Below are 17,809 nucleotides of genomic sequence, written 5' to 3'. Positions count from 1 at the left end.
AGTATTTTACATACAACACATAAGTTCATTTACAAAAACATATGGAGGAAGATTACTGCAAAATAGTGTGTGAACCCATTTGCTAAGTTTTTTGTGCTATTAGGTTCTATTCTAAAATTGTTACCTCAGTTCATTGACTCTTTGTGTAAGGCTAGAGCCAAGTTTGTTTACTCTTCTCGGATTGGTTTGTACACCAAGGCCAGGAGTTGCCACCTTAGGCCTGGCATCACATTATGTCCAGTTTGACATGCAATAAGGGGGGGTACAAACCAATATCAGGTGTATAAAGCCGGCACATGATATATCCTTACCAATGTATGCCAACCGGCAGGCTTAGCATGGCTACTCTGGTAGTATGCAGTGGTTTTGTTGACTTATCTTGCAGTTATCATGTCCCATTAAAGCACATGTGAACCCTCATTTAATAAACTGACCTTTGTGGCCTCACTGGCACTAAGTCCAGTGGCTACAATGGTAAGTTACACATTTATGGCATATCATGTGAGCATGAACAATCTTTTAAGTGCATTAATGCATTCCTCACCTATAGTAATTTAAATAAATTGTGGATGACTCGTTTAAGTTGGCTTTACACTGTTACACTGAAATCCAATATTGTAAATCCTTTTTACCTAAATCTGATGTTACAGAAGAGTAGATAAACCCTCATTGCAAAATATTACGAAACAATATATGAATTTGCCTCTCAGTACCTTGATTCTTTTAAGAGATTATATTTGAAATCCCAGGCTGCACCCTGTAACACAAGGCCCTTGAGGCAGAGTGCATACAACTCACTGTCAGGCTTGTATTCTGAAGATTCTACAATGTGACATTGAAGAGCAACCTACAGGCAAAACAGTTGAATACATTAGAATAGAAAACACATTAAATTACAATTATTATACATTTTGTAGCTTGTATTCCTATATAAGCTACGTTGGATTTCTGTGCTCCAGTGACAATGGGATATTGTGATCCTTTGTAACCATGAAAATTTGTTTATTTGGTAATATATTTTGCACTTTAAAAGGTGACATTTTTCTTTGTCTCACCTAAAGTAATTTTTTCTTTTTCTAAGCGACCAATGGAACTTTTTTAATTACTTAAAACTGGAGGAAAATTTGGTTAAAAACATGAAAAAAATGCTCATTTACACAAACTGCTTAAAAAGTAGGAAAGGCAGGGGGAAAAAGGACATAGATTTATTTAATAAAGAATATTACAAAATTTATTATTTTCATCTGCACTACGTAATTATATATTTATGTCAAAAGTTTACTTACACTTTAATCCATTTAACTAGTATATTTGGTGGTAAATGGGAGAAAAATGGAAAATGTAGAAAATCTATACACAAACACAAACTTCATGTTAATGATGTCTATGGTCATAGTCAAACCAGGAAAAACACAAGACCACAACAGTGCTAATCACTGGAATCAGTCCGCTAACCTACCTATGTAGGCAGACCATGAAGTTGCTATGGGGCCCTTTGGGGATGGGGTCCCTGCTTGGTTCTTCGGCTGCTTATCAATGTTAATAGCTCCACTCAAATATAGCTACCACTAGGGGAAGATCATCACAAAGAGATTTTTACAAAAAACGAACTATAGGCAGCTATGCTAAAATGCTCATAGTAGTATATAGTGGAGTTTAAGATCTTTATTTAAAAAAAAAAAAAAACTTTTAAAAAAAACTTTTTGAAAAGATCTGTGAAGACAACTAGCATCAACTGCTATGGAAAAAGAGTCCAATGAGGAATAGTTGTTACAATGTTAATGTAATGTATAGTGGCTAAACAACCAGCATGTACAATGGCTCCCTACATCGTCAATTTGTATGATCAAGATAGTTAAATATGGATGTCATCAGTATCATTCTAATAACTATTACTTTGATATTTCTCTACTTTGGATTCTGGTCAGAATCTGTATTTATAGAGAACATGTCAGGCTGACTCAGCTTAGAGGATATTTTATGCATTTTTACTGGATATCTGCTGTAAAAGTCAATTAATGTATGTTTTACAACTTGCAATTTATATAATCTTTTCAGACTTTCATTTATCTATGTGGTATAAATATTGGCTTGAATTATGCACACTGAAGCTGAAAAATTGATCATGTCTTTAAACCAAAATCATCATTAATAATGGAAAATATGTGTTGGTAAACTTACTTAGAATATGCTGCCTGCAGTTACTCATAATGCGCTACTGAATCTTGTTGAATGCAAAAATTACAAACGAACCTTTAGCATTTCTAGTCAAAGGTCACCCTGCACTAATGCTTCCTCTTTTATTCATTGTCAAAAAGTGCACTTCAAGTAATAAACCAACAAGAAAATAGGCAAGTGTGTATAGGCAAAATATTCAAAAAAGCTTTATTACAATATACAAACAAAGTCCCACATATATGTAATTTTTAAAACCACTTAAAAGGTGTAAGAATACACATATATACAGAAACCAAGTGGATCAGAGCCAATAACAAAGATCCACATGCAGCCACAGGTGAGTGCAAAGCACAAAAATATATACAATTTCCTCACACAAAGTAATGTAAACAATTCTAGTATCTATGCCAAGATTTCGTCCCGCAAACCGTGTCAATTTGAACATGCAAAGTATAACCCATACTCTGAGGTAGCACTAAACATGAGCATCAATTGTAATGGGTAACATGATTACAGGGATGGGAGCCCGGTGATTAGTACAGAACATAAACCAGAGGCACGAATGATATACAGTTCAAACCATGGTAAGTGGAGGAAATGCTTCAGAGAAAAACCTGTGGCTGGAGGAACCCCACGTGTTCCGTCGCTAAATTGCAACTTCCTCAGGGGCGCACTTACCCCTGAGGAAGTCGCAATTTAGCGACGGTAATCATGTTACCCATTACAATTGATGCTCATGTTTAGTGCTACCTCAGAGTATGGGTTATACTTTGCATGTTCAAATTGACACGGTTTGCGGGGCGAAATCTTGGCATAGATACTAGAATTGTTTACATTACTTTGTGTGAGGAAATTGTATATATTTTTGTGCTTTGCACTCACCTGTGGCTGCATGTGGATCTTTGTTATTGGCTCTGATCCACTTGGTTTCTGTATATATGTGTATTCTTACACCTTTTAAGTGGTTTTAAAAATTACATATATGTGGGACTTTGTTTGTATATTGTAATAAAGCTTTTTTGAATATTTTGATTATACACACTTGCCTATTTTCTTGTTGGTTTAAAGCACATTTTTGAGTGTGTTGGCTTTGTGGCATTACCCATTGTGTATTATCACATACCCCATACTGCTTGGTCTACACTTCAAGTAATAGGTTACTTTGCCCTTGTAAACTGTACATTGTTTGTGTATGCTATGCCTGCGATGTTACAGATGTTAAACCCTAAATTGAAAGTTTGATAAACTAAGTGCCCTCTATGTTGTCCAGCTTTTACATCAAGCCACAGAACCTCTAAAGTTGTCTAATAGCTCTGGATTTAATTGTTGAATGGTCCAATACCAATACTATAACATATCAATTGTTGCTGCTTCAATAATTTGATGGTTAAACACTGGTAATTGTAGCTACTAAGAAAGCTGCAAGGCAATGTGGGTTTTATCAAGTTTTTCAAGCCTGTAAATATTAACTGCTGCATGCTGGGAATAGTCAACAAGACCCATTCCTACTCATATAAAGCTACAAATATATACCTCATGCAATAAATATCCATGTAGAAGTGCAAACTGCTCTTTCAGTGCCAGTAGCAAGGCTTCTGGGTTAACCAGTCCTCCAAGGTTTATGGAGGTCAGTGCTTCCTTTTCACCCTTGGCAAATGGCATCAGTCCTTTCCTTGCCCATTGCTTCAGCTCTCCATGCTTTCTGTGCAGGCCTAGATAACATAAAATTGTCAGATAGACACAGAAAATATAAACCCTTATGAAGCCAGAACAGTAAATGTTTATGTGCTATGGTTCAGGAAAGATTTATAGTTACGCTGAGCTTTTAGACAGTGAAAAGTAGATATTAAACAATAGACACTGAATGGCGTTCCTGACCCTCAATGCTATTCTATTTCACCATTTTATTTTATCTTATACTGCTGTAGTCCGGTTATATCAGAAAAATTTCAAGTAGAACAAATCTATATATCTTCACTACACAGCAGCTTTGTTGACTTATTGGCAGAGAATTTGCCATATTCAATGCAGAATAGTGTCCAGCCAAGCTAACAGGTTGGCATTTAGATGATCCATCTGTTTGTTTGTATCCTTTTCCAAGTCTGTAAAGTGACACTAAAAGCTGACAGGGTGGAAATATTAGAAAACACATAAGATGTAATAATTGTGTTACATTATAAAATATATGTATTTCAATTAGATATTTGCCCATTTTTAATGGACTGGGAGGCTTAATTTTTTTTCTTTTTATGCAACAGTTTTCCCTTTAATTTTTCTTTAACTTGAGTATTATATGTGGTGTGCAGAAAACTTGATTTGTGTCTTTCTCATTTTTTGGAAATCAAAGTAGCACACAGCTTTCTCAAGTAATTATCAACCTCACAATTGTGCAGTAGATTGCATTATTAAACCGATCAATATTCTTATTAATTGCCTCCAGTCTGGGATGGCTCAAGATTTAATAAGGTCCCTCGGCAACAGACCCTCAGTGACCTCTTTTTCCATATCTCCCAACTTTTGCCATGGAGAAGAATGGGACTAAATGTATTGTTCTAAATCCTGCCTTTTCCCCGCTGCTTACCTAAACCTCCTTGTATTCCCACATAGCATAATGTCCCACTCCCCACTCATAATGTTCACCCCATCTCCCCCTCACATTGTGGCCCCCTCACATTGTGCCCCCATTACCCTCTCACATTGAGGAGCTCTGGCATTCTGCCCTCAAACACACAATTCACCTCCCATCTCATTCTTATATTTTGCCACCCCATACACAGTGTTCCCCATCTCCCCTCACATTTTGATCCCCTTATAATTTGCCCCTACCACACACATTATAACCTCCTTTATTCTGCCCCCCACAGTTTGCCCTCATCACCATTTCACAATGTGTGGCCCTCATATTCTACCCCACACACACACACACACAATGTGACCCCCATCTCCCTCTCATATTTTGCCCCATCATGCATAGCGTTCCCCCCATCTCCCCTCAACATTGTGGCCCCCTCATATTCTACCCCCTACATTTTGCCCTATATTGCCCTCTCACATTGTAGCCCCCTTATACTGTGTCCTCCCACCTCCTCCTTTCCTTGTTGCTCTGTAATAAAAAAAAATAATTAACATCAGTTATTCAGCTCTCCCTGCTCCAACTCCCCCTTACTGCTGCTGCTGTGTACAGCCCTGAAGCCAGCAGGCGGGATGACTTCATATAATTGCGCCTGCCGCCCTCACCTGCACACAACAGCAACAGAAAAACAGTTATAATTCCGAGAACCAACCGCTCTCTGCATAATAATTATATACTTATACTCTACTGAGTTGATGGTGAGGTGATGGCGATGACCCTGTCTTCAGTCACTACATCGCTATTAATATATAAGTACAGCAAAAAGTAGTGAAGAATTATGATTTATTTATGTTTGTGGTATGAATGAAATGAAGCATAACTGATGTGGTACATGACTTACCTTCTAGCCAGGGGACAATGTTATGGGAGGTTTGAAGACTGAACGAGGGAAGCCACAATTTGGGGACCTCTCCTTTCTCTAAAGCTTCAGCAGTGCCTCTCAAAGTTTCTGGAATTGCTGTCACACCACCCAATAAACAGTGTGATAACATAGAGGCACTGCTTTCAATAAGCTTAAGGTTTCTATTCATCCAGTTACACTCCTGAAACAAAGAAGCAAAATATATTTACTGTAAGTTTACAAACACTTTTTATAGATTAGTGTTAAAAACACACACTAAAAAAAAATTATCAGAACACATATTATTTTGACTTTGTCTAAATACACCTAGAACAGACTGTACGCCGCGACTCACAATGCTCTTTCTTCATATGAATACTCTCAACTTCTGTTCAACAGGCTCCGTACAACACAAACAAGAAAGTATGGCAGGTGACATATGAACTGGCTTAGATTGCAATCCAACCAAGATCTGATATTATGTACAACATGAAAAGAATTATGGAACATGTTCATTGTAATTAACTATGGTATATTTTAGTATAAAAGCATAGCGGCAGGGCACAGGAGGAAGAGTCCATTGGATGGCTCACTACCTGGCTTATCTTGATTGACAGGCGTCTTTCTACTTGTGTATAGGGCAAGACCAATCTGAGTCAGTGAAAGAGAAACATGAAGTGTACGCACCAAAATATAGTTTATTGTAATCCAACACCCTGATAATATTATAGTAGTTAGGGAAGTGTGAATCTGAGATGGATGCCTTTAACTATTAAATAAAGGTTTAAATATGAAGAAAAATAATATCTAAAGTATATTTTTTTATATTCTTTGTGTAACTTAAAATAAAGGTCAAGTGAAAATTATGTTCTGATTTGTCATACAGTTTTACCATTAAAAAGAATATGATGAACTGTGCCAAAAAGACCTCAAGTAAGATAATATCAAATGTTTAGATCATTCATTGGAATACAAAAAACACAAGGGGACATATTTATCATACGCTGGCGCTCGTGCATATTCTCAGCAGAAGCCTCTTGATGTATCGGGGTGGGAGGCTGTGCAGCGTTTATTCTACGCCAGGCAGGACCTGGCGTAGAAGAAACCCAAACGCCGATATTTCACATGTGAGGCAGTGAGTGTTACTCCTGGCCGCGCCCCCCCTTCAGGCCCCTTCATGTCCCACTGGTGTGAAGGTGGCGTATTGGGGAAAATAATGACAAGTGCTAGCAATAAGCTAGCATTTGCAATTATTTAAGGGCCTCTGCGCCACTAGTGTGGCACAGAGGTTATGATAAATATGCCACAACGTGTGGATCGGCACAAAGGCCCAGATTTATTAACGCCCAGGCAGCAGTTTTTTGTTGGACACTTTGCACGTGTATTTAAGAAGTGTCCGAGATACGCATCACAAATGTGTCACACACAACATATTTATAACTCAGCTGCACTATACTGCACTGAAATGGGCGTTCCTGTGCACAGTCGGATTGTGCGCCATATTTATCATGCAGATTCCGACAGAAGTGTGTCTCACGCCCCATGTTAAATCTGCACCAAAAATAAGTTAGTTAGTTGGAGCAGTTCAGGGGGTGCCGGATTCATGAAGAACATGTGCAACTGTGCATAGTGGGCAAACTGTGCATAGTGTGGTTTGCACATTTTTTGATAAATGTGGGCCAATCAGCATAGGGATCAATGTCCCAATTAGGGTGCACCCAACTCCCAGGTGTGTAAAGTCAGAGAAGCAGCACTCCATGGATCTTCAGTGATTTGATTCACCCATTGTACAGGTGTGACCTTCAACTCCTCAGTGGAACTATTTTCAGCATAAAAATTTCAAATGCTTGAAAATAGCAGTAGGCAATCCTGAGCAAATGTGAATAGAAATTAGATACAAAAATCCATACTGAAAATATTTGTGAGACATAGGGGGGAATTTATTGTGTGCCAGAGTATGATAAAGGCTACGCCTCCCCTGTTGAGGTAGATATATCAATATAGGTATAGGTCTCAGGTATCACTCAGGTATCAGTCGGGTGGCCTGCGCTGCTGGGCAAAACTGTGCCCAGTCCGAATGAATGGAAGTATCAGCGTACAGCTGACCCGATCTTCAGAAATACACACAGTACTTAATTAAATACATGTATTAGAAAAAATCGGATATTTTAAAATATTGTTAAAGTTCAGAAAATCCAATATTTCCATATTTTTATCATCTGACACTCGCGGCTAAAAATGACTGCGCAGTATGTCACAGCTGCTATAATGGTACACGGCTTGTCAGACTAGCTTATTCATATTCCAGTCTGAGAAACTGAATGTAAAATGATGAATAATAATATTGATTATCTATGTTCGGCTCAGGAAGCTGTCTTAGTTGTCCAGCTGCGCTTTATTTGGCAGAAGCAGAACATAAAGAAGAAAAGCTCTGAGCTAATGACAGTCACAATACTTGAGATTTCCTATTAGTTCCTACTGCCATGTTAGATGCAGCACAAAAATCCTGTCATGTAGCAGCACCTCTTTCCCCGCTCTTTCTTTTCAATGGTTTATCACATCTTTTTGACATGCTTACAGTACATCCTAGTCTGAAAGATGCATTGTTATGTTCTTTGCATAATGTCAGTTGTTGTTCAGTTCCGTTCCCAAGCAGACTGACTTTACAAGGTTAATGCTTAATGCAAGGTAGAGAATAAACTCAGGATCTGAGAGCATTCAATATATTACAGTAGAGAAAACAGTATGTTAATTCATTTTTATAGTGCAACACAGCTGGGTAGAGGGAAGAGTTATAATGCTGCAGCAAGATATGGACTCTAGCAACCAGGGGGCTGTCTGCCCCACTAAGAAGGGTAATGGGAGCACAGGCAAGGTCAGACAGGTGCTGGTAGTTGGAGACTCCATTATTAGGGGAACAGACATGGCAATTTGTCTCAAAGACCATGCATACCGAACAGTTTGTTGCTTGCAGGGTGCTTGGGTGTGGCATGTTGCGGATTGAATTGACCTATTACTATGGGGGACTGGCGAGGATCTAGCAATCATGGTCCACATTGGCAGCAATGACAAAGTAAGAGGTAGGTCAGAAGGTCCTTAAAAATGATTTCAGGGACTTAGGCCATAAGCTTAGGGCCAGGACCTCAAAGATAGTTGTCTCTGAAATACAACATGTGCTTAAAAGTTAAAAGTAACTTAAAAGTTGGTGTAGGAAGGAGGGGTTGGGGTTCATGGAGAACTGGGCTGATTTTGCTGTATGCTACAGGCTCTACAGTAGGGATGGGCTGCGTCTTAATGGGAAGGGTGCGTCTGTTTGGGGGGAAAATAGCTAAAAGGTTGGAGGAGTGTTTACACTATAGGGTAACTACACTTGTAAAGGGCAAGAAGACAGTGTATATAGGGAACTGGGAAGAGTCATGGTACATGGGGGATGAAGGGTGACTGGGATAAGATCAGGGAATAAGAGCCAAAGGAATAGGGAAAACCATATAAAGTGTAAGTCCACTAATGCCAGAAGCCTTACAAACAAAATGGAGGAACTCTTAATGTTGGAGGGCAAATATGATATAGTGGGTATCGATGAGACATGGCTGGACAATAGCTATGACTGGCCTGTTACTATAGATGGTTATAGTTTTTTTTTAGAAATGATTGAATAAATCAAAAAGTGGAAGGGGTTTGTTTTTATGTGAAATCTTGCCTTAAGCTCGTCCAGCAAGATGACATCAGTGACGAAAATTCAAATGTGGAGTCCCTAGGGGTGGAGAGAAGTCGAGGGGAAAAGAATAATAAAATATTACTAGTGGATTGTTATAAGGCTCCAAATATAATGGAGGCAGCAGAGTAACTGCTGATAAGTCAAATGGATGTGGCTTCAAAGCAAGGTGAAGTACTTATCATGGGCGACTTCAATTACCCAGATATTGCCTGGGGGCAGGTCAAAGGTAGCAGGTTTTTGTCAACAACAAAAGAGAATTAATTGTTTCATCTAGTCCTGGAGCCAACAAAAGGGAGGCATGCCTAGGCCTCATCCTAACCAAGAGACCTGACATGGTATCAAAATTACAGGTTGGGTGAACCTTGTTAATAGTGACTACAATATCATTGATTTTATATTATGGGTTACTTAGAGGGTTAGTAGAGTGGCAAAGAACACTCTAAACTTCTGGAGGGCAAATTTTCAGCAGTAAATTTAGACGACCTTATAGGCATAAAGTGGGACAATGTTCTCAAAAACAAAAGTACCCAAAAATATGGGACATTTTCACAAATGTTCTAAAAAAAAGGCTTGTGAGAAACACATATCATATTGGAAAAAGCACAAGAGAAACAACAAAACACCAATGTGGTCAACTAGTAATGAAAGGAGAGCAATAATGTAAATTCTCTTTGGAATTTCAACACTTTAACCCAGGAAGAGGTATGAAACAAGAGAAAATTCAAATGGCTTTATTCTTAATATCCACAGCAATGCTTTGGTCCTCTGAACTAGAACATTTTTCAAGCCTATGATATCTACAATATCAATAATCACAACAATATAACATGATTATTAGAGATGAGAGAGCACTAAAATGCTCGGGTGCTCGTTATTCGAGACAAACTTTTCTAGATGCTCGAGTGCTCGTCTCGAATAACGAGCCCCATTGAAGTCAATGGGAGACCCGAGCATTTTTCAAAGGGACCATGGTTCAGGAATAAAATGTGTTATTTAATTGAAAAAGAATGTCTTCTGATAAGTTAGCAGATGTATGCAAACATCTGCAATCTATTCTTCACTGTTCCGCGTGTATATTATCTCCCGACAAGTTAACAGATGTGAAGAACAGTGAAGAATAGAATAAAAACAGTGAACACAGGATCATTTAAGTGAAAAACGCAGTGAAAAACACAGTGAAGAATAGATTACAGATGTTCGGCACATTTGCTTACTTGTCGGGGTGATACGCTGTCCCGGGATCCGCTCCTCTTCTTCCACTGAAGTCTCCCCGTGCTGCCCGATGTCTCCCTGTGCTGCCCGATGTCTCCCCGTGCTGCCCGATGTCTCCCCCGTGCTGCCCGATGTCTCCCCCGTGCTGCCCGATGTCTCCCCCGTGCTGCCCGATGTCTCCCCCGTGCTGCCCGATGTCTCCCCGTGCTGCCCGATGTCTCCCCCGTGCTGCCCGATGTCTCCCCGTGCTGCCCGATGTCTCCCCCGTGCTGCCCGATGTCTCCCCCGTGCTGCCCGATGTCTCCCCGTGCTGCCTGATGTCTCCCCCGTGCTGCCCGATGTCTTCCCCGTGCTGCCCGATGTCTTCCCCGTGCTGCCCGATGTCTCCCGGTGCTGCTTGATGTCTCCCTGCTGCCCGATGTCTCCCGGTGCTGCTTGATGTCTCCCTACTGCCCGATGTCTCCCGGTGCTGCTTGATGTCTCCCTGCTGCTTGATGTCTCCCTGCTGCCGTTCCGTGCGTATCTTCCGACAAGTAAGCAGATGTGCCGAACATCTGTAATCTATTCTTCACTGTGTTCTTCACTGTCTTTTTCAATTAAATTATCCTGTGTTCACTGTGTTCACTGTTTTTATTCTATTCTTCATTGTTCTTCACTGTGTTTTTTTAATTAAATGCTCGATCTCGAGCAGGGGAAGTACTCGTCCGAGCAACGAGCCATTTCGAGTACCTTAATACTCGAACGAGCATCAAGCTCGGACGAGTATACTCGCTCATCTCTAATGATTATGCATTGCCAAATGATACAAAAGGTTAGACAAATGTTTAGATGTCCAGAATGAGTAGGTTGTTCAGGAGGGAAGCAAAACAAAGGGGAATTATACACAAGCAGAGGACCAGGTGAAAGTTTTTAAAGGCTCATAGGCATAACATTGTCTATAGAAGCTTGATATACATTTTAAAATTGTTTGATAAAAAGATCCACAAAAATAAACACGATTCTTATCCTTATCCATATGTATTAACAAATGCTTTCTAATAGGAAAAACTCATTTACCAAACACTTGTTAAACTTTTTCTAGTGTAAATCACTGCTGGCTACAGACAGCTTAATGTCCAACAACACGGCAACTATTTACCGATAACATAAAGGGAGTTTCTTCAGTCACAATTTTCAGAGATACATTATATCTTTAAAATGAAAGACTACAGAAAGTGCAGTTTCTTTTACCAGTCTGTTCCCAAAAGGCTAATGCTTCATTGCAGAAATGTGGGAATATTTCCCAATTAAGCGGTTAACCATAATACCACTATGGTCAATTGAAACTGCTCATCACAATAAAGACATTTAGAAAGCTATGTTCTTTTTATTATGCCTGCAATCCAAAGTGCATCAGTCTGCAACTTCCCTTGTTGCCAATGATTAATAGCCCATAAGCGGGAAGAGTCCACAAAGAAAAGTGCCAAGAGAAGCAGGTGCAGAAGGCTTTATATTATCATGACTGCTACAAGCTAATTCAGCAGTGTCAGCTCTAACTGTTATATTCTGATGATAAAATATGACCAGGAATGAAATTGATGTTCTCCGCTGCCCTTATAAGGCACATAAGCCTTCTCAATGTCAAGCAGAACACCAAGAAATGGAATAGCACCTTTTTACTCACTGTAATAGTAATAATACTTGACCATTAAACCACCACAAATGGATATGTAATACCAAAGAACTTGCCTACATGCCTACTCTTCATGTTGAATTGAAGAGGGCTCTGTCAAAAGATTAAAAATAACTTTATTCTGTTGATATGAACAGAGACTCATGCAGCAAGATTTTAGAGCCAAAATCTCTGCTATCAAAAATGGTATAATTAAAAGGAAACTGGATAGATATATAGACATTTAACATATGCCAGCACTATGATAGCACGCTTCCCCCCCCTACTCCAGCCCTCCCCCCTTCCCCTGAGTGTTCTGCCAGGTAGATAAAGAGGCTTAGGCCCCTTGGTGGGTGTTGCCACCACCAGGCAAAATTGCATGGGATATCTTATACGCAAGAAATCTAGAACACTATAAATGCTTTTCATGAACAAATATTTTACTCTAACCTTAGAGAAATGGCTTGAATAGTTTGATGAATGAAAACCTATTACCACAAAAAATTATCTGCATTAATATTTTCATTTTTTACCTGTAAGAGAACATGTCTACTTGTATCTTCACTGGCAGCATCTATGGAGACATCTTTTTTGAAAGACTGATCGATAATATCAATCTGGAAGAGAATAGTTTTAGTTAAAACTAAACACCTTAAACTTAATAATGTGACTTATTTTTCTGCTCTGGCCCTGTTGTGCTCCTGGCAATTCCACTTCTATTTGGGTTCTTCTACTTTGGTAACATGATAAAAGAGGGCTTCCTTTCTGTTTCCGAAAAAAAGGTATGGAATTCCCCTTCTCTGTTATAGCTGGTTAAGAGAAAAATGGGATGTCTTTTACGGATCTTAAATCAACACCCAACTACCTTCACAGATGTCACTGGGGCTTGTTTCAGAAGCAAGAAGTGGACTGCAAAGGTCGCGAAAGGGAGTGTATGTTGGTTTTGGACAGTAAAATAAAGGATTAGGTTAAATTATTTTACATTAATAAATAAATATAAATTCCTGATAGACAAAGTTTTGTTTGGCTTGCATTGTTATGGTTTAACAAAGTTGTAATCTTCAATTCATTTTTTGTACAAGTATTAGAGAAAAAAACAATCCTAGTTTCTTTTCATATTCTACTTTCATGTTAATCCTCTCTATGGAACTTTCAAAGACAGTTTATAGCAATGTAGGAAAGATCATAAACTATGTAACAAAGACACTTCTACTTGGACTAAGGAATGTCCTCATAATAGTCCACATTTACCTTGGGAACCGGCAACACCAAAAGCTTACAAGTGACTCCCCTGGAATCAGGGGCAGATTAAGAATTGTTTTACATTTACTGCCTACATACTGTACCAGACACAAGCTGCTTAGGAAAAGTTGGGGTTCTGCCTCACAGATTTAGTTCTGCAGTTTAAGGATTTTTGAAGGACCTCCACAAATTTAGAAGGGCTTTTGTATATAAACACACATATACAAGGATTTATTTGTTACTGCTACAGGTCATCATCAGACTTGGTGGGTGATTTTATTGGCCCTAGGCTCTGGGCTCCCCCCTAAACACCAATATTATAATACATTATTGCATGTAATGGCAGAAAATAACTATAAAATATTGTTATTGTTTAATTTGAAGTCTTTTTGATTTAATTCTTTAATGTCTTATTTAAGCATCTGTACAAACCTCTATCAATGTAGGGATTTGTTCTAATACTGTATCAATGACTACACGTAAGTCAGCCAGCTCTTTCACAGAGTAATGATCTTCAAGGGTGTTTGATGGCAATGAACTTCTTACTGTGTTATACACTGATGACAGGTCCTGCATAAAATGTGATGCACTAAAATGAAAAATAAAATAATCATGAGTACTTTTACACAGCATACTTCATACAGTGGGCATATGAGCTGCAGCACTATACTACAAGTTGTAACATAGTCATAAATACCGAAATCCGTCAGCAGGAAGCTATCTCAATTTTTCTTTTCTATTTTATGCAGCATCATGAATATATATGACTAGCAACAAATTAAATAAAATTTTACTTTTTAATAATTTCCCTTTCACGTCTGGCCCATTGTTTTATTACATAGCAAAAAGAGTTACAGTCCATTGCTAGAGTCTCAGGCAGTTTGCCAACACCTACTTTGCTGCAATAAAACATGTACAAATTAAGGCATCTCATGTGGAAAATGCATTCAACAGTCTCAAAAGCCAAATGAATGGTAATTGCTTTGAACACAATGCTGTGGCAATCAAATCAGATTGAATCATGCTTTTAAATATACATCTACATTCTGGAGAGCCAAGATAATTATGAATTATGCAAATAAACAAGACGGTTCAATGCCATAGCTGCTGGTTAGGAAGCAAAGGGACATTCTTGGGGTGTCAGAGGAATCTGCTTCTTTACTAATAAAATCCTATATTATTATTATATCTTCATGATAATGGTTTAAACATATGGTAACTGCAAAATGATGTAAAATAGAGAGTAAAGATGGATGAAGTGGGGAAAGAAATACCTCTGCAAACATCCACTAAAGAAAAAGAGGACGTTCTTTTCGGTGCTGACAATCAGTCCCCAATGTATGGGGCGTAAGACATCAAAGTATCTCAGTTTATTATTAAAATTGCATATAAGTACTATTAAGTACATATAGCAGAAATAATGTTAAACAACATAAAGTTGGTAAATATAGACAATGCATTAAAGAGAACCTGTCACCGTGGCCCCCATATATCACCATACATATGTACCAAAAGCCTATAACATGACAACTGCATAGTTGCTTTTGTCATGTTTGTGAGCAGTATAGGTTCCCTATAATCTTATAATGTATTTTACCCAGCTTCCTGACAAGCCCCGAGGGTCAGGAGTTCAAAGTCAAACTGACATCTGCTCCTGGATCCGCTCCAGTCTCTCCCTCTGACTTAACTGATGGGTGGCAGTTAGGACCAGAGGGAGGGACTGAAGATTGTGGGCTGGGGAAAACACCCCAGGAGCAGACTTCTGTTTGATATTGAACTCCTGCCCCCAGGACTCAGCGTGGGAGCTTGGTAGAGAGCCTTTTAAAATACATTATATGATTATTGTGAACTAGTCACAAATATGACAGTAACTATGCAATTGTCATGTTATGGGCTTTTAGAACATGTGCATGGTGAAAAATGGGGGTTGTGGTGACAGGTTCCCTTTAAGTGCCTCTACTACAGGCACTTCATCAGGTCTGATGTCACAGCCTTGTCTGATGAAGCACATGCTGTAGAGGCACAAAGACATTGGGGCTCATTTACTAAGGGTCCGAACGCCGCATTTTCGTCGGGTTTCCCGAATATTACCATTTTACGCCTAATTGGCCTGGGATTTTGCCACATCGGCGTCGGCTTGCACACAACAGAAATCTGGGGGCATGGCCGTCGGACGATGGATTCGGACTAACCGCGGAATTTAAAAAAGGTTTTGTGTCGCAAGATCAAGCACTCACATGCACCAGGAAGAAGCAGGTGAACTCCGGTGGACCTCGGCGCAGCAGTGACACAGGAAGGAACTCAGACACAGAATCTCAGTGAATCGTGCCGGACCCGAATCCAAATCGGACAACTCACCGCGGGATCGATACGGGACCGGGTATATAAATCTGCCCCATTGTCTATATTTATCAATTTTATGTGTTAAAGGAAACCTACCACTTGAAGTGGCAGGTATAAGAGGGAACTACTGAGCACCAGCTCAGGGTGAGCTGGTGCCGGAGCTTATTTTTGTTAGTGTTTTAAACCCCAGTATCGCGGTTTAAAACACTTTTTAAACTTTATGGCCGAAACTGCTTCGGCGCAGGGAGGTACGCGCTCGGCGCACCATGCGCGCGACCGTGCCCTCGGCTCTCATTCACTTCCTATGTAGCCGCGTGCACGGTCCCGCGCATAGTGTGCCGAGCGCGTACCTCCCTGCGCCAAAGCAGCTCCGGACATACACTTTAAAAAGTGTTTTAAACCGCGATACTGCAGTTTTAAACACTAACAAAAATAAGCTCCGGCACCAGCTCACCCTGACCTGGCCCTCGGTAGTTCCCTCTTATACCTGCCACTTCAAGTGGTAGGTTTCCTTTAACCCATTATTTCTGCTATATGTACTTAATTGTACTTATCTGCAATTTTAATAATAAACTTAGACATTATGATGTCTAACACCCAATTCATTGGGGACTGATAGGCAGTGCCAAAAAGAACATCCTCTTGTTCTTTTGTGGACATTTGTATTTCTTTCCTCCACTTTATCCATCTTTAATCTCTGTTGCACTGCAGCTGTTTTACCCATACCAGAGTTGTGCCGGTTAGCAGAACCAAGCAAGGTGAGTGAGAGCATTGGTTTCTATAAGATACAACCATTTAACATGAAGGATTTTCTTGCACAACAAAGCGCTCTTCCCTTGTCTTGTGAAGTGCATCCTTAATACTAAATGGTCAAATACAAAAACATAAGGACTACAGTTGGCAAAAGAAAATATCCAGTTCCAGTGACCTTTTTCAAACACAAAATATATATCTTGAAACACAAATATACAATAATGTAAATGCAATGTACATTACAGTACACATGGAGCAACACATTTATAATGCAACACACCTTCTAACCCAATTGATAATAGACTAAATTTCCATGAACAACACTAAAAATGTTTCAAAATGTTACTGCATTTACTCGTATAAACTAGGCTAACAAACAACTGGTGTAAAGTTAAGACTATACTAGCAAATGACTGCAAAAAGTATCACAGATTCTTTTGTTGGATGATAAATCTAGCATTATTTGATACTTTCTACTCTAATTTTAAGATAGTATAAGAACATATGCCCTAGTGTTGCAAAACAATATTGCATTGAACAGCCATTGTTTCAGATAAAAGGATTTGTACATAAACATACATACTTAAGTAGCATATGGTGAAACAGAAATTACACCCCTGTAGGCTAAACATGAGTGTCCAATTCCAGTAATACTCATGTGGCTCAAAAGACATATATTCATTCAGGCACGTTGCAAAATCTAATTGTAAGCCTTGCTAGGCACAGTGAAAAATGGAGTTATGTTTTTCTATGTACTGACAGACATGATAAAGATGAAAGCCATCTTCTTCGGCTATTGCACATTGTATAATATGCAATGTTACTATGTAACATAAATGTAGTCTTTAAAGCATTCACCTTTGATCCACTCAATCAATAAAGAAAGCATTGTATAGCGGATGTATATCCGCAGAACAAATGTAGACTGCTGTAATGCAGACTGCTTTATCTCGCAGCCCAAAGACCTTGGAAATGCAGTCAATGGGATATTGTAACTAGGCTTACAGGTAGGAAATTATTTAAAACATTAAGTATATAAATGTATTCATTTTGATAATATCATAGTATATAGTAGCAATGTTTAAATGACAGACAAAGGGCTAAGTACACTATAGTGCAAAACTCTTTCCATGGTTTTCGTTGTCTTCAGTGACAAAATAGAATGCTGCAGAATGATTTGTCAAGAACATCATGCATCATTTATTTTTCTCAAAATTTGTTCAACTTTGTTTCTTGTAT

General features: G+C 39.0%; 1 protein-coding gene across 2 annotated transcripts in view; it reads right to left on the bottom strand.

The window, feature by feature from the left end:
* Nucleotides 1-17,809, bottom strand: part of LOC140118356 (uncharacterized) — a 315,197-nt gene that overhangs the window by 18,925 nt on the left and 278,463 nt on the right. For both annotated transcript variants that reach the window (XM_072136177.1, XM_072136178.1), the window contains exons 92-96: nt 13,907-14,063; nt 12,766-12,849; nt 5,652-5,853; nt 3,712-3,890; nt 714-847 (exon numbers count right to left, since the gene is read on the bottom strand). In XM_072136177.1, the coding sequence (XP_071992278.1) occupies nt 714-847; nt 3,712-3,890; nt 5,652-5,853; nt 12,766-12,849; nt 13,907-14,063 (756 nt within the window). The remainder of the gene's footprint in view (nt 1-713; nt 848-3,711; nt 3,891-5,651; nt 5,854-12,765; nt 12,850-13,906; nt 14,064-17,809) is intronic.

Source organism: Engystomops pustulosus, chromosome 2 (genome assembly GCF_040894005.1).
Source record: "Engystomops pustulosus chromosome 2, aEngPut4.maternal, whole genome shotgun sequence".
In the NCBI taxonomy this organism is placed as follows: Eukaryota; Metazoa; Chordata; class Amphibia; order Anura; family Leptodactylidae; genus Engystomops; species Engystomops pustulosus.
This window is presented reverse-complemented; position numbering and strand designations above follow the sequence as displayed.